The sequence below is a fragment of the Macrotis lagotis genome, chromosome 2 (genome assembly GCF_037893015.1).
Source record: "Macrotis lagotis isolate mMagLag1 chromosome 2, bilby.v1.9.chrom.fasta, whole genome shotgun sequence".
NCBI classification, from domain to species: Eukaryota; Metazoa; Chordata; class Mammalia; order Peramelemorphia; family Peramelidae; genus Macrotis; species Macrotis lagotis.
In genome coordinates this window covers 267,501,504-267,523,500 of record NC_133659.1, presented here as the reverse complement: position 1 = coordinate 267,523,500, position 21,997 = coordinate 267,501,504, and the positions used below count along the sequence as shown (strand labels likewise).

The window sequence follows — 21,997 nt, the reverse complement described above, 5'->3', positions numbered from 1 at the left end:
TAGATTATGGTACAATCCTAGGAAGATAATTTAATATTTCAATGATCCCTAAGACTAAGACTATGAATTCTCTGACACTGGCTGACCTACATTGGGAAAAAAATACATTTATTATTCCTCGTAGAGTTTCCTTTATCATTGAAATACAATCAAAAATTACTGTGAGGGAATAATTATTGCTATTTAGGAAGATATATGGCTGAACATAGAGTTAGAAAGACCTGAATTCAAATCTTGCCTTGATCACTTATTACTATATGAACCTGGGCAAAGTACTTGACCTGTCTAATAGCCTTCTCAATTGTAAAATGGGGATAATGATAGGCCTACTATGAGCATCACATTTGGATTTTCTCAAACTCTGAGTTTTTTCCATTTTCTTTGTTTCCAAATTGATTTTCTTTTTTTTAAACTCATTATAATATTTTTGGGTTCCAAATTCTGTCTCCCTTGAGTCTCTCCTCCACCCATTTAAAAAGGAAAGGCAATATGATATCAGTTATATATGTGAAGTCATGCAAAAACGTATTTCCATATTAGCTCTGCTGCAAAAAATATGAAAGCAACAAAAATAAAGTGGATAAAGTATGCTTCAATCTATACTTAATAGTCATCAGGTTTCTCTCTCTCCCTCTCTCTCTCTCTAGAAATGGATAGCATTTTCCACCATGAGTTTTTTGGAATTACCTTGGATCATTGCATTGATTGACTCATTATTATTGTAACTATCATAGGCTATTTAATGAGCCAGTCTGGTTAAATCACTTTCTGAGAAGGAAAGTTTCATTTTTCTAGGTTCAAAGTAAAGTTTACCATTAGAAAATGTATTTAGTAGAAAAATTTGGACAATTGGAGTGATAGTTTGAGTATTTAATCTTTTTATTATTTCTACTCTCTCTTCTCCCTCCAATTATCTGACTTTTCTGTGCAATTGTCTACATTCTTCTTTGTTAATAGACTTGATCTGAAATCTAGGATATACAAATTCATAGACTGACTTAACTGGTTTTAAATTACATAATTTCTCACATTCTTTGGAGATAGAAGAGGCTTCATTTTAGAGACAAAGGAAACTGAGGCCCAAAGAATTGAAGTGATTTGCCTAAAGTCACCCAGCTAGTAAAACACTTAAAACACTAGCTACACTGACTACCATAATAACAAAATTAAGATTTGTTTTCACTCTGGAGTAGAAAAAAAATCACTGGATATGGAGTTGAAGGATCTGACTTTGCTGTCACTTACTAACTTTGTGATGTCAGACATGGTATTTTCCTCTATTGAATCTCAGTTTACCAATCTATAAGATGGGGATTATATTTGCACACCCAATTCCCCAGGATTTTTGAGTATCAAATGAAATAATGTATATAAAGCCATTTGTAAATCAAAGAAAACTAAATAAATGTCAGTTATAATTACTGTTATTTTAAAGTTATTAACTAGCAAGGTGCCAGGGTTTGGGAGGGGTTAAGATTTGACTTACCACTAAATCACTGTAATCTGACCCTAGTCCTCAAATAACTCTAAGACCAAGTTTCCTCAGTGAAATGTAATTCACTGTGAATTCTGATTACATTTTCTACTCCCTTCCAGAAAAAAAAGGAAATTAAATTATTTTTGATTACATTTACAAAAAAAAATACATTCTGGGATCAGGGTAGTCAGGTTTGCTGCCAAGAGGCAAAATACACATGATCTGCATTGTGAAGACACTGTACTGCCTAGTTCTGACACGTATTCTTTACTCCTTTCTCTTTGTTTTTATAATCATATAGTCAGTAGAAGAGAATAAAAAAAATTCTACATATTTTCATAAAAACAAAAAGTGGATTTCTTTTGTGCACAAATAAACTGAAAATTGTAGTCTTTGAAATATAACTTGACCATTGATTATCAGACATACAGTATGACTCTCCCTCTGAAAGTTTTCACTGAAGAAGATCTGTATAGTTTGACATAGTAAAGTGAGCAGTTGTGGTCATCAGACTTGTCTGGTGTTTGTAATGCTTTTGGTAGGATCATTCATTTAATTAATAATCATTTATTGAATACCTACCATTTGTCAATTACTATGCTAAGCTCTAATGGGGACACAAAGAAAGGCAAAATATGGTTCCTATTCTAATGGGTCAAAAGATATTTTGGATTGCCTACTTCCTACATACATGGTAAAATGAATATCTAATTTGCTCACATGCTCAATATATTTTTCTTCTTTTATCCTTCACATAATCAGATACATTAGTAATTGTAATGACCATACCACTAAAAACTGGGGCTCATGGGATTTTGCTCAATGGTGGGGGAACTTGTAAGCAATCGTCCCTATCCAAAACCAGAAAGGGCAGTGGTATCCCCTCTACTGAGGGGACAAGACCAAATAGGGGTTTCCAACCTTATGTAAGAGTTCAGGAGGGAGTGGAACTTGGTCCTGATGCCAAATCTCAATCTAGGACTGAGGTTAGAGATATGATTAAAAACTCTGAATGCAGAAGACATATTTCTATGGGTTAAAATAAACACAGGAGGTAAGCCAAGAAGAAGAGAGTAAGTAGAACCTCAGGGGAAAGAATGGTTTGGATACAAGGGATACTAAGAGAAGCTAAAGGAAATGAAGTCAGAGATAAAAATGGAAATTAGAGCTCTTGAGGGAAAAATTCTCTTAAGGAGAATAAATAGCTTATAACAGAAGGTGAAAAACCATACTCAAATGGAGATCTTCCTGAAAAATACAATGGAATCAAAAGAATTCAATGGTTCCATGAAAGAACAAGAATTATTTGAACCATGTTTTCAAAAAACCAAATATAATTTATCTACAATCAAAAACAACTAAAATGAGAAACAGGACAAAAAGATAATTTTTTAAAAAAAGCATTAGATTCTTTAAAAAAACATGAATGAACAATTCCCACCCCTTCCCCTGATACCATATTTTAGGAAAACATCTAAGAAAACTGTTGTCATATATTAGAAACACAGGGAAAGTCAAAATAGAAGAATCCAATTTCATTTTCTGGAAACAAACAACAAACCCCAAATGAAAATGCTCAAGAAAGTCATAAAATATAGACCTTCCACATCATAGGAAAATATCATAGTTAGCTAGAAATAAAGAAATCAAATATGAAGGAATCAGAATTGGTATCACAGAAGATTTACCAGCATTTGTAGTAATAAAGAAGAGATTTTGGAATACAATATATGAAAGGCAAAAGGGAAAAAAACCTTATACATAGAATAACTTAGTTTTAAAAACTGGGCATAATTTTACCAAAAAAGAGAAAAACTTGACTTTTAATAGAAAAAGTATCATTGTTTTCCTGATGAAAAGATGAAGGCTATTTAGGATATTTGAAAGGCAAACATAAGAGAACTTCAACAGGTAAATTTTTTTTTAGTAATTCGAAGTGGCTAAATGATAGGTTATATTCTAAAAGATGGAGAAGCGATAGCTTTTATTTTAGTATACCACTATTTTCATAGATCACAGAGGGAATAAAGAAAGGAAACCATAGAAACTGAGGGGTGGTTTGGTTTCATTTTGTTGATTTTTAATTAAGGAAAAAAAATGGAGGGGTATAAAGATAACATTAGGGAAGCAATGAGGAATAAAGAGAAGGCCCTTAAGCATTTTTCTTATTAGGAGTTCATAAGAAGAGATAGTATTTATTAAGATAAGTAAAAATTAATTAAATATAAAAATCACAAGATAGTACAAAAAAGTTTTTGGCAAAATAAAGCCCCTGTTTTTGCTAGAAACCTTTAAAAAGCTAAGAATAAATGAACCTTATCTTAAAATGTTAATCAGTATATATCCAAAACCAAGAGCTTGCATTGTCAATAACAGTGAAATTCCAGTGGACTTACAGATAAAATCAAGGATAAAGCAAGAATGTTGATTATCAATAATACTGATTTATTTCTAAAAATGCTAGCTATAATGAAAGATTTTTAAAAAGAAATTAAGGCTAGAAACAGTCAAAGTAGAAGCAAATTTACCTTTTTTTCTTTGCAGATGACATGATTTTTTAAGAGAGATTCAATTAAAATGATAATTGTATAATAATAATAATAATAATAATAATAAACAATTGTAGCAGGACATAAAAGAAACTTACAAACCTTTACTCTTTCTGTACCAACAAACCTCAGTAGGAAGAGACAGAAAAAGAAATTCTATTCAGAATAATTATACAATACTTAAAAGACCTGGAAGTGCTCTCACGAAGATACATTTAAGAATTTTATGAACACAACTACAAGATAATTTTTATAAAAGTAGAGAATAATTCAAATAAATGGAGAAATTATAATTGCTCAAGGTAGGGCCATATCAATACAAAATTACTACCTAAATTACTCTATAAATTTAGTTCCATGCCAATCAAACAACTTTGAAAGATTTAAAAACTGATGAATTCAGAGAATAGTTTTGACTCCAGAAGACTGATGAAGAATCATGTTTCTCAGTTCTTGGCAGAGGTGAGAAACCAGTGGGACAGAATGGGAATGTGTATTTTTAGACAAAAATAATATGGTAACTTGTTTTTCTTGAATATGCTTATTTATTTCTAGGAAAAGCCTTTTTAAAAAAATGTGGGAGTGGATAGGAGTTGTCAGGGTAGCAAGATAATAGAATGATGTTATAAAAAGAAGAAAAGTATCACTTGAATATTTATAAGATACTGAAAAGAGAACAAAGGAAGTTCAGGAGTCCCATTTAAGGGCAGTGTTGGTACTACAGCATTAAATCTGGTATACTTAAAAAAATCCATATGATAAAATTCACAGTTTCATATATAAACGTTTCATAAGGAAATTATTAGGTTGTTAATGTTCATCATAGTCATAATTAAATAGTAATACAAATTTTTTAAATGAAAATTATAGTCAAATTTGACCAGGAGATTACAGCATTTTAATAAGTACTGGTTAATAAAAAGAATACATAGCAATACTCAGAACCAGTTGTCTTTCTGTGATCTCAAGGGACCCAAAACTGGGAAAGTGGTATCCTCAGGAGTACACATCTCATGCCATTGATAAAATCAAATTCATGCTACTTTTAATGTATCTATCTCGATGCTTCTGTTTCTGATGGAATAAGTATCAAATTAACTCTTCATTTTTGGAAACTTTGTAAACACAGCTGTCCTCTGTGAAAAGGAGAAGTAATTGTTATGGTACATTAGGACTTCCTGAGCCAATGTCACCTTGTGAACAGAAAACGACTAGAATCTATGAAGTCAGAAACCAAACCCATCTACTTTTATCAGGGAAGCCCAGCCCTAGTTTGGAGGGGAACAAAAGGATCATGGTTTCTTTTTCCTCAAAGAGTTCACTTCTGCCAGTGATTTTCTTTTCAGCTGATAGTGGCTTTTGGTTACCAGTGCTTATCCTTCCATCTTCTGTCTGCTTCCCAGCTGTTTAAGGCTTCCATTGGCCACTGCCATTATCTTGATTTTAATTCGGTCACTAGATACCAGGCCTTTAGAGAGACAACACAACTGCATATTTTTTTGCTCTTTTGGCCTCTTCTTTTCTACTTGAGGGGAAGGCACTGGCAACAAAGAACTAAAGATATTGTCATGTTATTGAGGAATAGCCTTGGTCATTCAACAGAATCCTCCCTAAGCAACAAAGAGCCCTTGTTGGCTTGCTTATCTTTGGTCCAGGATACCTATAGAATGACGAAAACTGCAAAGAGACTTTGTATGTTTGAAGTTTAAAAAAAAATTAAAAAGAGCTGAATATAATCTCCAATGCAGAATTTCCCTCATTGTTTTTAGAAAAAAAAGATCAAAAGAATAATCTCTAAAGACTTATGCTCCTTCTCTCATGTCATTTCTGAAAAGGGAACTGGGTAAACTGCACTAGTAATTATTAACCAACTGATTCTGAACACTGATTTTCAAACGATTGTTTGCAATTTTGCTATTGCCTTTAATAGGTCATTGGTAAATTTTTCTCTTTTTTCTCCCTTATTTAAGATTGGAAACTAAAATTTTGCTCAACAAGGTATGTGTTATTATGCAACTTGAGAGAACAGAAAGGAGGCAAATTTAAGCTTTTGCCTGCATTCAGGGAAATGTTTCTTTTTTAACTTAGAGGTAATGAGAGGCAAAAGTGACTACCTTTGAATGAAGAAGGTTTAATATGTTCTATAAGATTCTATTTAGGGTTTTTGTTAGATTTAGGTAGAACTTCCTTCTAACTCTGAAAATCTGTAATAAAAAATATTGGATGTACACATGTATGCATTATTTGACAGATTATTTGGCTCATATCCACATGAAACAGCATAATGTAGTGGATCAAAGCCTAGGCTAAGAAGTAGCGAGCTATAGATTGAAGTCTAAGTATACAAATTCAAATTAATTCTCATAAGACAAACAAAATCATAGAATTCTAAAGTGTGAATTAAATTATTATAATAAAAATTTGAATAAGTACTTACAATTTTGAAAAAGTGTTTTTAGCATCATCTCGAACTTTTGTCCAAATTAAATATTCCAAATCATCAAGGCATCAATTCATTGAATGGGTAGTAAGGATTTATCAGTATTTTAGCAAGATGCATTTAGCACCTAATCTATGCTGATCACTGTGCTATAGAATGTACCAATATTATCTCATTTAAGCCTCAAATGTTGTTGTTATTGCTGTTTTATAGCTGGGGAAATAGAAGCAAATAGATTTAGGTGGCTTTCCAAGATCACACAGATTTGTCTGAGACTATTTGACTTCAGGTCTAGTGCTCTAACCACTCTCAATATCTATAGTTATCTTTTCCACATCATGGATTTTCTCGTTGTGATTTTGGTATATTGCCAATCCATATAAGAAATTAAATGAGAATTCTTTTGGAGGTTTGCAGAAACCACAGATGACATTAGAGATTAGGGGATGACACAAGAAAAGGTTTGAAACTTAGAAATGCATAAAAATATATGTATTATATATTATATATAATATACTGATATTTTGTTTTTAATACTATAAACACATCATAAAAGAAAAAGAAAAGAATCAATCTTCTCTGACATGAAAGGAGGATCAAAAATTTTTATTTAATTTTCCAGATTCTGGGGCCAGACCTCTAAGACCCATGATGTGGTAGGCATAAGAGACAGCAATATATCAATATCAGTCAAAAGAATTTGACATCAACCTCATGAAAATGTCCTTTGAGCAAATGATGTGTGGCAGAAACTACCAACCTCTTAGTTGGGGTAGTGTGAGTTTACTTTTCATTTCTTGTAGAGTTGAGACCACTACAGATTGTGATTCAGATTCAAGAATTTCATTCCTTAAGGAGATAGGAAAAAGATCTGCTACTAAGTGTGACACTCCCCTCCTGCTAGGAATCCTTTAAATGTCATTGGCTAATATTAATTAGAGATCATGAACAAGTAGGGATTGATGGTAGGGTGGGGAATTGGGGATGATGGAAAGATGTTCAATTTACTTAGCTGAATTCCTGGAGGTAGGTACTAATATCCTGATATTAGCTCAGGATATTAATTAATCTCAGGATATTAATTAATCTAATTAATCTAAGAGGAATCATTATCATTTGTAGGTTACTCCTCAGTCTGCTACTTCACTTCATACTATATTTTGTCTCATTCTGAATTTTAGAATAATCTAGGGAAATGTTTAGATATTCCCTCATTTATTACTAAATTATAACACATTTGTCATTAATTAATTAACTTGGTGCTTTCTCCCCAGCTTATTAAATGTTTATTTAGCAAATTCCAGAAACATCTTTCCTCATAAACAGTTACTTATATCTCCCTCAATATCAATACACTTGACCTCAATATTAATTAAATATTGAAGTTCCTGAATATAATATTTATTAATAATATAATCAATAATGACATAAAGACATAAAATTTTATTTACAATATTTTAGCTATGAGAATGACTATAGCCAGAGTCAAATCTAATTATCACTATAACTACAAGATGATTTCTGGAAACACAATTCTGCCCTTCAGTTCACTCAAGGTTCCAATTAAGATTTTCCCCAAGAATTTTCTTCATCTTCTTTGAAAGATAACAGTTCTCTCAAGAAAATAAATTTCCTCTATCTTCTTTATATCTTCTATAGTTTCTTTCATGCTATAATTCTTCTCTCTCTTTAGACTCATGTCTCATAAAATTTTCTTTATAATGTTTTGTCATAAAATAGCAATTTTCTTAGTTCTCTCCAAAGTCTTTCCTTGCTCACTATTTTGTCCACAGTTCCTCTCAAACTGTCTCAATTAACTTTTCATTTTCTCATTTTCTCAGCCTTCACAATTGAATTCTAAATGTCCATTACAATCACATAATTATAGTCTCTGAGGACAAACAAAAGTCTGTTAAATAGGTATTAGATCTTTTAGGTGTTTATTTTAACAAAGCACTATTAGTAACAAGGGTTTAAGTTTTTAAAGTATTGATTCACAAAGAACCCTATGAGGTGGGCAATGTAAGAGTTATTTCTCTTATTTTATAGATGAGGAAATAGATTCAGAGAGGTTAAATGACTTGCCCATTTTAATATAGTCAGTAAATATCAGAAAAAGAATTTGAACCTGTCTCTTGAATCCAACCAAATCTAATGTGATTTCTATTATTTTATGATATCTTTACTGTCTTTATGATTTTTGGCATGTAGTCTCTGATCATCTACCTTTGGACCCCAATTTCTCCCTTTTTTACCCCTTCAATTGTTTAAGTTAATGTACATGGTAGCTATTACATGAAATTCAGCAAACATTCATTCAGTGCTTGCTCTTTGTAAAGAACAGTATTAGGCATGGGGAAATTTTCCCTGACTTCAATGTATATCAGGGAATGGGAGAGACGGGAATAGTAAAAAAAATTAATTGGAGGTGGAAGAGAGAACTGGAAATATCTCAAGAAAGACTTCCTTCCTAGGGAGAAATTCTACTTAGATGGATCTTCAAAGGATGTTAAAGGTTCTATGACTATGTCAATGTATTTATCATCTATCTCATATGAACATGATATATCTAAATGTAAAAAAGAATTATATATTTATATATACAAAATATATGATGAAAGCACCTTATTATATTATATTTAAATAGAATTTGTATAGAAATATTTAAGTATATTTATATTAAAATTGTAGATTTCACTGGAAGAGACAATTCCAATTAAGGACATTCCTTCTGTCAATGTAGATCCAAATCTGTTCTGTAAATTAAGAGTCTTACATGTTTTCCTAGGGTTATCTTTTCTGGGGATTAAGTGACTTGCCCAAGGTTATGAAATTAGTCAGAGATGACACTTGAACTCATGTCTTTCTGACTCTAAGATTTGTTCTCTATTCACTATATCATGGTTTCTTTATTATATTTATATTTATATTAGTATCCATAATTCATTTAAGTGTGACTTAAAGTTGATGAACTTAGTCATTATAGAAGAGAACTAATTTAACCCATTCATTTTACAGATCAATAAAACTGTGACCAAATAATGAAGTAAGAATGGATTTGGAATCTTAGTTTGGTCACTTCCTACTTGTGTGACTTTGGGACTACACCCCTGGACCTTGGTTTATTCATCTGTCTAGTGAGATTAGACTAGATAATCTTTAAGGTTTCTTGTGGCTCTAAATTACTAGTACTGGATCAACTCTGAAAAGGCAAATTCAATGCTTAAATGATCTCATGAATCCAAGTTGATACCAAACAACTGTGTTATTTCAATTATACTTACAGGGATTGCAGACTTCTCAAATTCTGGAGAGCCTCTGTAGGGACCTGTCTTAGTTGATTATTCTGTAGCATACTGGAATAAAATAAAACAAAACACAGAAGTATACAATTAATGTAAATAACAAAATGATTGATATTACTAAAAGAACACAATAAAATTTATCTACAGCCGACTGAAAAAATCATGTTGGCAACAAGAAGATGCCATATATTTGTTATGGGGTCCTCTTTGTTAATAAACTGAAATCTTGTGTCATGATGACAAATGTCAAAACAATTAAATTTACTGAAATTTTATCAAGCATTTACTTCCAATCCCAGTTTTGGGTCCTGGGGATATGGGCAACAATAAAACAGTTCCTGCCCCCAAGGAACTTACACTCTATTGGGGGGAGGGTATAAGATAGATAAGAAAAATATAAAGTAATTCCAAAAAGGACTGTTTAAATAATAAATGAGGACTCAGAAAAGGCTTCTAGGAGAAACCTTGGGAAGAGATAAAGAGTCTAATGGGAGGAGATTAAAAAAAACGAGTTAATCTAGGAATAGGGATTAGACTATGCCCAGGCAAGGACATAGAAGATCTCTTTCTGACATGTGAGAAATAACTTGTAGGTAGAGGCAGCTTCAGGTTGGTAGGAGGCATCACAGAGAGTGCAAGGCCTAGAGTCCCTAAGATCTGATTTTGAATCTTGGCTCAAATACTCAATAGTACTATGACCCTGGCAAGTCATTTAACCTTTCTGCCAACTTTAATTTACTTATCTATAAAACAGGAATAATAACACTGCCATATGTGGTTGGTGTGAAGATAAAATTATATAATTATATATATATATGTGTGTGTGTGTATGTGTGTGTGTGTGTGTGTGTATACTTATGTGTGCATATGTATCTATGTATATTCCTTCCTCCTCTCTTTTTCTTCTTTCTCTCCTCTCTTCTTTCCTTCCCTCCTTTTTTCCTTTCTTCCTCCTTTTCCTTCCTCCCTTTCTTTCCTTTCTTCTCTCTCTCTCTCTCTCTCTCTCTCTCTCTCTCTCTCTCTCTCTCTCTCTCTTTCTTTCTTTCTTTCTTTCTTTCTTTCTTTTTCTTTTCTTTCTTTTAAGATACAGTTGTTACTATGGCCAGGATACTTAGGCTTGAGCATATAGAGAGCAATGAAGGTAAGTAAGAAAAAGGTAGGTGACAGCCCTATCATGGGTGACTTTGAATAATGGACTGATAGGTTTTTATTTTACCTTCTCTTAGGACTGTTCAGAGTCTCTGTCACTATTTGTGCCTGGGAGTGACATAGGGCTGTGATCAAGGAACATTAGTTTTGCAGCTATTTGGAGGATGACTAAGAGAGTAAACCAGTTAAGGATACTGGTCAATACTAAAAGCTGAGGAGAAATGGTATTAAAAAACTTGTAAATTCAAATGCATTAGTATACAGTGATCAAGGTATTCATTAAGAATTTTAATGAAGCTTGGAGAATTTAGATTTAAACAAAATAATATTTAGAATTAACTCTAGAAATGTGAGCCAGAACTCAAATGTGCATCAATTTTTTCCTAGTTGCAGAAACTAAGACTGATGTTTACATTTCACTGGCCTACACAAAGCACTATTTGAATTTCCGTTATGTCACTTTGTACTTGCTAATCTGTCATCAAGATTGTTATGGTCTGACCAAGTTGTGGTTATGAATTATAATATTTTATATGATTACTCATAATTCATGCAATGATCCAATAAGATGAAATGTTTGTCTGAGTGGACTATAAACTCAATATATTTCAGAGAGGACTAGATACCAGAAACAAGATGGTGATTTTGATTATACTTTACTGGATGTGCCATATCTGGAATGTTCTTTTTGTTTCTAGGCACCACAGGTTAAGAAGGATATAGATTAGCTAGAAAAGCACCAGAGGTGGATAAGCAGAATGGTGAAGGAATTCAAATCCATGTCATATGAGAATGAGTTGAAAGAAAGAGGGATTTGTAGAATGGAAAAGAGAAGATTCTGGAAGGGTGAGAAGGCTGTAGCTCAATACTTGAAAAGCTCTCTTGGGGATGAAATATTAGACTATTTTTGCTTGTCCTCAGAGAGCAGGGCAATGGGCATGAAATGGAAAGTAAATTTAAGTTTATTGTATGGGGGAAAACCCTACTTAAAAATAAGAATTCTCAACATGGAATGGGATTCCTCTGGAGTAATGATTTTCACAGTGTAGTCCAGGGACTCTTGGGCATGCCTAAAACCTTTTCAGAGGGTGCATGAGGTCAGAATGTTTTCATAATAATATATTTTAATTTATATGTGATAACTATCAATGGGTATAACTCATATTGAAAACACTTTGGGAAGTCCTCCATAATTTTAAGAGTACAAAGGGGCCTTGAGACAAAAGGCTAGATGATCACTTATTGATGATTTATATTAGAAATTCTTTTTTGGGGTGGCATGGTTTGGACTATATGTCCACTGAGGTCTCTTTCAATTCTGAAATTCAATAATCAAATATAACTGACTTGAGTATCGATCAGTTGAAGGCCAAATTACTTCTCTTCCTCCCTCTGCCTCTATATAGACCTGCTGTCTTGTGAATGAATTATATTTAGGGATTTAATAATAAAAATAAACATGCATGCCAAAATCTCTCTGATTTTTCATAGAATATTTACATGCCTGGAATGCACTCATTTTTTACCTCTATATTTTAGAAACTTTAATTTCCTTCAAAGTTCAGCTCATTAATTTCTTTGTAAAGCCTCCCTTTCCTCATCTTGTATTTATGCATTTATTTTGTATGTTTTTAGCTAGGTATATGGCAGAATGTAGGCTCCTTGAGGACAGGATATTTTATTTTTTATTTTTGTATTCCTACTGCCTGTAACATAGTAGGAGTTTAATAAATACTTGTTGGGTGATTGATTTATTACCCTAATACTAACAATAACCATAGCTCCATGTACTGAGATTCCATTTCTAAGTTTTTTTCTGGCAAGCCTCCAAATATATGTTATCAAATCTATTATTTAAATTCTAATCCTAACCTAAGATAATTTTTAAAAATCTTGGGTGGCTTTTTAATTTATCCTTTCAATAGCCAAGCAAAAGGGAATTAACTCCAACTTATAAGTCTTCAACAATAATTGACAGGCATTAATTGGAAAATTCTGCTTCTGCTTAAAGTATTTCAACTGGAGAAAACAAAAAAAAGATTTTATAGTACTTTGGAGTACAATGAAAAAGGCTTTCACAATAGTTAGTGGTTTCGTTTAAAAAGTGATTCTGAAATGACTTCTTTAAATATAAATAGATTAGGCTATTAACTGAATATAGGTCCTTATAAATTTATGTTTCTCACCCACAATGGCATAAGAAAATAAAATGAAACACGTTTGCTAAAGGTAAAGGATCATTTCATATTACCATAACTCTTCTCACTTTAGAACCTTTAAAGTACTTTAGAAACATTAGTTAATTCATATAGCATCCCTCTGCTGCAGTAATGGGACAATTATTTATAACCCCTTTTATTGGGGTGTGTGTTTATATATGTGTATATATATATATGTGTGTGTGTGTGTGTGTGTGTGTGTGTGTGTAAATTCACACACACATATGATTTGATAAAGATGGAGAGAGATGACGTGACTTATTTAAAGGACACATAATGACTCTAAGATTCTGGGAGAAAAAAGAAACTCCATTCTTAGCAAATCCCAGGAAACAAGAAGAACCAAAATCTGCCCCTGTGTTTCAATGCCCAGGAATTCCCAGGGGCCGCCTAAGTCTGAATCGCCAGAGCCACTTATATAATTCTATCCCCAACACAGCTCTACGGCTCACCACCATGGAGGCTTTGTTTTGGTTCAGGAAGGGCAGGCAGGCAAATCATTCTTTGTCTGAATAGATTGGTCTTTTTCACAAGAATTTGCAACCTCATAGGAACAGCATGGTTCAGGAGGTGATGGACAAATGCCATTGGACTGGGTTGTGAACAGTCCGGAGCCAAGTCCTTGTTCTTGAAAGGACAGTTTGTACATGGAACAATTATCTGAGATGTTCCTCACTCTCTATGGTGAACTCTTACAGGATTTTGGATGAAAAGCTTATTTGGTCAAGATGGGGGTGTGGCTCTTACTTAATGTTTCAAATATTGGGCCCATTTTTTCCCCCTACATTTTCTCTCCCTGAGTTCTCAATACTCTTTTCTCTATTTTTTTCCTATGTTCCCTTTGATGATGCTGGCACATCACTCAATTTTTCAGACTCTCATCTTCAAAATAGAACTAATACTTATACTATCTACTCCATAGAGGTTGTAAAGAAGTGGCATAGTCTTCAAAGAATTATTTAAATGCTAATTAACATTTATAATAATTTTGTACAAATTGCCAGTTATAATTTATAATAGTAATAACAACAGATGCTGTGTTCACATAAGAGATTAACAAAGGGAGGAAGGGGAAAAGAAATAAGGACGCAAAGCTCATTAAATATATATTCATTATTAGTAAGTCAAATATAATTTATAATTATAATTAATTTATATACATAGTATATATTATAGTATCAATCTGTCCCATGCAATATATATTAATTTCTGCCTTAGTTAAAATAGAAATCAAATATTATTATTGAGTATAGAATATTCATTTGAAGTAATCTTATCCTTTTTGGCTATTTTAGGTGGTGTTCCAAGAGTCTTATTGTGTTATGAGTTTTTGGGGCGCCTTATAAATTTTTGAGATGTTACATGGTATAATACAGAAGCAATTAAGCAATATTCGGACCAGCAACACTCTTAAGTGTTGACTGAACCAGATTAAGATGTAATTGGGAAATATAGCAAAATTTAAAAAATACAATAAAATATAGATAATTACAATTTAAAATGAAGTCAATATGTCTGGTTTGCAGAGTTCCTTACATAAATTTGAGTTTGGCACCACTGGTCTAGAATGCTACTTCTGGATTCAGGAAATCATGGATTCAAGTCCTATATCCAATATGCTAAATGAGTGATCATGGACAAATCAATTAAATTTCAAGGCCTCCAGGCAACTCTTTTAATTGTAGAAGTGTTGTTCTGTATTGGTGGAGGATATTTCCACACTGAGAGTTCCCAATACTGATGAAATCACAGGTCTGAAGACACATATAAGTCTACCCTGATCATTCTCTTCTCTGATAGCATCTCTCTCTCTCTCTCTCTCTCTCTCTCTCTCTCTCTCTCTCTCGGTTTTTGCAAGGCAAATGAGGTTAAGTGGCTTGCCCAAGGCCATACAGCTAGGTAATTATTAAGTGTCTGAGGTCCGATTTGAACTCAGGTCCTCTTGACTCTAGGGCCTGTGCTCTATCCATTGCACCACTTAGCCACCCCTTAAAATCCATCTTCAAAAAGCATGTCTATATCAAAGATATTTTACCTCAGATCAGAGAATCAGGGAACAGATTTGAAGGGGTTCATGAATGGGAAAAATACATCGTTTTTCCCCACTAACTTCTGATTTCCTTTTAATTTTATATATTTTATTTTTTGTATTTAAGTTCTTTCCCTGAGAGAGTTCCACAGGCTTCATCACCCTGCAAAAAAGGGGTCCATAAGTCTTCATAGTGACAGAGTAAAGAGTTGTGGCAGAAACTGGTGGTATTTCTCTCCTGATGAAAAGGGGAGGGAATGCTCTGAGTTTAAAGTTATTCACCTGGGCTATCAAATTCATCAGACAAGAATGTAACTAGTCAGTGCAATGGATAGATCTCTGAGCTTGGAATCAAAAAGACATGAGTTCAAATTCAGTCTCAGAAACTTACTAGCAGGGTCACTTTGGCCTCTGTTTATCTCAGTTTCCTCAACTGTCAAATGGAGATAATAATAGCATTTATCTCCCAGCGTTTGTTGTCAGAATCAAATGAGATATTTGTTAAATCACTTTGAAAAATCTTAAAGTACTGTACAAATTCTTTCTCTGATTAAAAGTATTGAATATTCAACCACTTTGTGTAGACACAAACTAACTTGTGAATAAGAAATAGGTTTATTATTTTGGAATACATAGGAAAGAGGTGTTGAAACAGTTTCTGCAAGAATGCCATGTATCTGGTACTGTGGGAAAGGGCTAGGAAGATAAATTAGTTAGGGTTCTTGCTTTCAAAGAGTTCACTTCTGGGTAATTCTCAAAAAAAAAAAAGAAAAGAAAAGAAAAAGAAAAAGGAGAAAAAGAAAGCCAATGGATTAAGCGTGTGCTTTCAAATGGAACCAGATCAAATGCAAAGCACAGAATGGTGATAATGTGCTTTCTTGGTGCACAACAATTAGGTTGAAATCTCCTTTAAAAACTTTGTTAAGTATATAACATATATTCCACTGACTCATGTCCCTAGACCTAGAGAATGTAAACCCACTCAATTTTGGAAATGATTGATTGCAAAGAAGCTCACTTAGTCCACTCCATCTCCTAGATGGCTGCATATCAGATACCAGAACATGCTTCATCTTCACATTCCATGTATTCATCATCTTGCCATCTGTTTACCCCTAAGCTGGCATCCCCCCCCTCACTCCCCATTATGCATCTATTTCTCTCGCAGTAGTTAAAACAATAGTACATTATTTTTGAGGGACAGCTAAGGTAGCATTCAGGTTGGAGTCAGAAAGATTCATCTTCATGAATTTAAATCTATAAAATGAGATGGAGAAGGAAATGACAAACTATTGCAGTTTCTTTGTCAAGAATACACCAAATGAGACAATTGAACTGGATATAACTGAAAAATGACTGAACAACTGTTACTTGGAAAGGGAATGTTGTTTTCTTGATCTCAACTTCCCTATAAACTTTGTGTTTCCCTTAGACTATAAGTTCTTTGAGGGAAAGTTGCTATTTAAATTTTTTTTAATTTAAGGTAATGGGGTTAGTGACTTGCCCAAGGTCACACAATTAGTTAATTAGTAAGTGTCTGAGGCCAGATTTGAACTCAGGTATTCCTGACTGCAGGGCCAGTGCTCTATCCATTGCATCACAGTACTTAGCAAATAGTAAACACTTAATATATACTTTTTATGAATTCGTTATATAGAGTATAGGTGTGCATGAGACATCAATGGCTCCCTATTACTATTAGAATAAAATACAAAAATTTCACCTTGGCACTTAAAACCCTTCACAATGTGACTCTAGTCTACTTTACTTTTCTTGATTTATTACCCGTTATTATTCTCCACTGACTATTTTCTACTAAAACTGTCTACTTACTGACCCCATTTTGGTCAAACCATCTCATATCTCCATGATTTTTTGCACAGCTATCCTCTATGACTCCAGTTCCCTATTCTTCTCTTCCTGTTGGTATTTACAAATTTCCTTTAAAGCTTATTTCATATATCATCTCCTAAGGAAAACCTTTCCCAATTCTTTTAGTTGTTTATGCCCTTGCCTTAAATTTTCATGTATATACCTACTCTTTTATTTATGCTCTATCACCCCTTCTAGAATGTAAACTTTTTGAGGACAGACTCTGTACATAGTAAGCACTTAATCAACACTTGATGTATTGGACTTCATCATCACCAGAATGATTATGAAGTTTGAAAACATGGCAAATCAGACTGTCTTTTTGGCACCAACACAACTTATTAAAAAGTTTTTTTAAGTGGGTCATCTACAGAGATCAAAAAACTATTTGCTTTTCTGAATTCAATTAAAGAAAATATTTGCATTCAAATTCATTTGTGTGGAAATAAGAGCTAAGCTATTTAAATGCAATATACTGTGCCTAAATGTTCCTCTAAGTTAAACATTGTAAGAAATGAAAAACAATAGAAAATGCCCTCTGAGACTAAGTGACTTTTAAAGCTGGACCAGATTAATTCCAGTTTGCTTTCTCACTCTTACCCAGGGACTTTCCCTGCCCTGAAGAGCTAAGGTGGAAGTGAATGGGAGATAAGAAAAGATGAAAAAAATGTATCCTCTCTCTCTCTCTTTGCAAAAGTGAAATATTGTGAATAAATGAATACATTCATGCTCACATTCATACAACCACCAGGTTACTTAAGCCAAGATGAGAGGCTTAAGTTTCCTGATGACTGAAGGCAAGAGATTCATTCATTCATTCATTCATTCATTCATTCATTCATTCATTTATTAATTTCCCCTCCACAACACCACCTATTTATGACCTACAGACCAAGTTTTGAATTGGGGGGTGTCTTGCTCTCCCTCCACAAATATTGGGTTTTCTGTTTGCTGACTCATGGGATAAAGGGGCTGATGCTATGCATTTTCTTTTCTCTTTCTCAATTTATTAGTGTTCATTTCAACACTCCATAGAAAAAATTGATGATTGTGGATGCAGTTACTGATGTAGAGTGACAACTCAACTCCCCTTAAAACCAGATGGTCATGTTTGGACATTTTATTTGGTTTTAAGACAGATTGTACACTCTGTAACACCACTGGAGCCATTAAGCATATGTCCTCCAAATCTGCAAACAAAAAAGCATCTTGAAGCTCTGTAATCCTTATTTCTCCAGATTGTGTGGAGTTGAGGCTCTATGTAATAGTCCAGATGCAAACCTTTACTTCTGAGGGTTCATTGAGAAGGCAAATGATGGTGTAATGGAGAAATAAGAATGAACAACCCATGAATGAAGAAAATGTTTAACAAGTCCAAAAATGGCGGGATATTGCATGTATCATCAGCCAACAGTCAACAAGAATTTATTAAGCATTAGGTGCCAAGTGCTGTCAGTTATAATTCTCATGTTGGCTGATAAGTTGAAAAAAGTTCTTTCTTACAATATATGGTTTGTTAGAGAGGGGAGGGAGGAGGAATGTATTCAAAAATAAAAGTGATGTAGAAACCAAAGTAACTATGAACAAGATAAATATAAATAAATAAAACCAACAAAAGAGATGAGAAGCTTAGGGGTCCTAATATCTAGTAAAATGTGAGCTCCTTGAGAGCTGGGTCTGTTTGACTTTTCTATCTTGTATTTCCAACATCTATTGTAGGCTTTTGTACAAAGCTAAGTGATTCATAAAGTTTTATTTATTCATTTCCATAAATAGTTTTCTTTAATACAGATGTGACATATGGACATGGAATCATAGATTAAGAGCTAGATCATACTTCAGAGGTTGTCTAATAAAGGGGAGGAGAGAAAAATCTGAGTCACACAACTAGTATGCGTCTAAGGTCCGATTTGAACTCAAGTCTTTCTGACTTCAGACACAGTTCTCTTTTCTACTGTTTTACCAACTTCCTCTAGTAAAGCTAAGGGAGAAGAATAGGATTGAGCCTGTGATGGAATTCCTGGATGAGAAAATTCTCTGGTAATGCAGGGTTGTCTACTGCTCTGCAATTTATTCACAGTTATGTTCAGTTGTTTTCAGTCATGCCCCACTCTTTGTGACTCCATTTGAGGTTTTCTTAGCTAAGATATTAGAGTGGTACGCCATTTTCTTCTTCAGCTCATTGTATGGATGAGGAACCTAGGCAAAAAAGATTAAGTGACTTGTCCAGGGTTATACAGCTAATAAGTGTCCAAGACCAGATTTGACTTCAGAAACATGAGTCTTCCTCATTCCATTTCACTACTTTGCTAACCCTATGCAAATTATAGTATTAGATAATTATCTAGAGCAATGAGAGCTTGACATTTACCCAGTGACCCAGGGTCACTGAACCAGTATGTGATGAAGGTAATATTTGAGCCCAGGTATTCCTCATTTTAAGGGTACCTCACTATCCTCCACTTTGACATATTAAATCATTTGCAAATCTGCACTTCTGGAACTCAGGTTCAGACTATATAGAGGTTCCTTGATATTTATATCCTTTTGAAACAGTTGATGAAAGCCAGGAAAATAACTCAAAATAAGTAATTAGTCTATTATCAAATAATATGAGGGGACAGTGATCCGATCATTTCTCAAAAAGCTTAATACAACTCATCATGGCAATCTCAAAGAACTTTTCCTTTTGAGAAAATATTCTGAAAAGTTTGGGAACATTAGGGGATAATAAACTCTAATTCTCAAAATTCTTAAAACCATTCTTCATTTTTCATTGTCATGGCAACTTCAAAGAAATCTTCCTTGGGGTGATATTCTGAAAAGTTTGGGTTATTGGTAAACCAGATATTAATTGATTATTAGCTTACTTTGGAGGAAAACATTAGTTCTCTCAACTAATTCTGGGGTTTGTGAGGGTGGTGGTGATTTCCCCACTACAAACAAATATAGAAAAGTGCAATAAAGTTTTATGGTATGGTCTATTTGGCCTCCAGATAAATTATATAATGTGGTCTAAACAGTTCATTAGAGGGATCCAAATTTTACAAGTTAATTAGTCCCTGGAACATTTCAGGCATGAAATCAGAAGGCAATCAACATACTGCATAGTCTACTTACAGTACTTTAAGACGGAAAAGACCAGCGAATGTTCCCTCAGGGATGCCTGTCAACCCATTTCCTGCGAGACGCCTACAGGAGTCAAAAGAGAGGGAGGGGAGAGTAAATACATTTTTTGTGTGTGAAATTAATTTCTCTGTTAGCATCAAAACAAAACAATCAGGTTAAAACTATAGATGCCAGAAAAAAAGATTGTTGCATATTATTTAGTTATCATAAGTATTTTATAAAAAAAAATCTGTACATTAACATACTGTTGGTAGTTGGGATGCATAAGGGGAAAGAAATAGCCAATTAATGATTTCACTGTAAATCACCTTTATAACTTTTACTGTAGATCTAATTGCTGGTGTTTTTTTTTAAAATCCAGGTAAGAGCTTTAGACTTTAAAAGCTGCCAATGGAAGAATGTGGTTGCCATTTATAAATGTGTGTACATATGTATGTATGTATACACTCATACATTTATATAATCTAGTGGAAGATTAATATGGTACATATTGTATATATGCATATAACACACATAACTGTCCATAAAAGAATGGGGCTATCAAGTACATAAATGTATGTAAACACACACATGTACATATTTGTGTATGTCTATATATTTGTTGATGTTCAAATATATCTGCCAGTTTAATATTTATATTTAATATATTATACATATATAATAAATATATTAACTATGTGTGCACTGCATCTGTATATGTGCAGATCCATTGATCTGGGCAACTAGTTGGCACGGTGGTAGAGTGCCACTCTGGGAGTCAGGAAGACCTGAGTTCAAATCTGACCTCAGACACTTACTAGCTGTGTGTGACCCTAGGCAAGTCATTTAATCCTGATTGCCTCAGTTTCCTCAGCTGTAAAATGAGCTGGGGAAGGAAAAGGCAAACCACTCTAGTAACTTTACCAAGGAAAGTTCAAATGGGCAAGTGATGAGTCAAAGAACGACTGAACAACAACCACCACCACCACCACTGATCTAGTCCAATTCTCTTTATTTTATAGATGGCAAAACTGAAGTCCAGAGAGGTAAAATGACTTTGAGTTTAAGGTCATGTAGCCATTCAATGGCAAAACCAAGATTTGCACCAATGTTCTCTAACTGCAGACACAATACCTTTATAGTTGTGTAGGGTGCCAAGAGGTTCAGTGAGTCACCCATAGTCACACATCTGATATGTGTCCACAGCAGGATTTGAATCCAGATCTTTTCATGAAACTGGTGTGATGACAGCCAAAGACAGTGCTGTGTAGTGGATAGAAGACTGGACTTGGAATCAGGACTCTTTCTGACTTCATTCATTTGGAATTTTCCTGGTAAAGATACTGGAGTAGTGTGCTATTTCCTTCTCCAGATAAATTTACGGATCAGACAATTGAGGCAAACAGTTTTAAGAGACTTGTTTCACTACTAAGTTTCTGAGACCAAACTTGAATTCAGAAAGATGAGTCTTCCTGATGCCAGGCCCCACATTCTATTCACTTTGTCATCCAGTGCCCCTACATCAAGTCAATATGTAGCTCAGTTTACTAATTGATTCAAGTTATTTTGCAATTGAGGGTATTGGATTTTGAGGAAAAAAATCCACTGGGGAAAAACTTCCTGAATTCAAGAAATATTTAGTATTTCTTTTGAAAATAGCTTTCTTTTCCAATCATCTTCACTGGACTTTTACTCTCCATCATGTTTTGATAGCTGACATTTTTGCCAAAGTTTCTTTTCATTCTCAAGTCTGGATTCATTTTTACTAGGTCCTAAATGTTGTTTGTACCTTTATTTTAAAGCTGACTCCTGACTTTTGAAATCTTGGATAGAATTCTTTTTGGGAAAC

At 33.6% G+C, this 21,997-nt stretch overlaps 1 protein-coding gene across 1 annotated transcript in view; it reads right to left on the bottom strand.

The window, feature by feature from the left end:
• LGR5 (leucine rich repeat containing G protein-coupled receptor 5) overlaps positions 1-21,997 on the bottom strand; it is a 188,999-nt gene that overhangs the window by 66,077 nt on the left and 100,925 nt on the right. Inside the window, exons 3-4 of the mRNA XM_074226155.1 lie at positions 20,161-20,232; positions 9,751-9,822 (exon numbers count right to left, since the gene is read on the bottom strand). Coding sequence (XP_074082256.1) covers positions 9,751-9,822; positions 20,161-20,232 — 144 coding nt within the window. The remainder of the gene's footprint in view (positions 1-9,750; positions 9,823-20,160; positions 20,233-21,997) is intronic.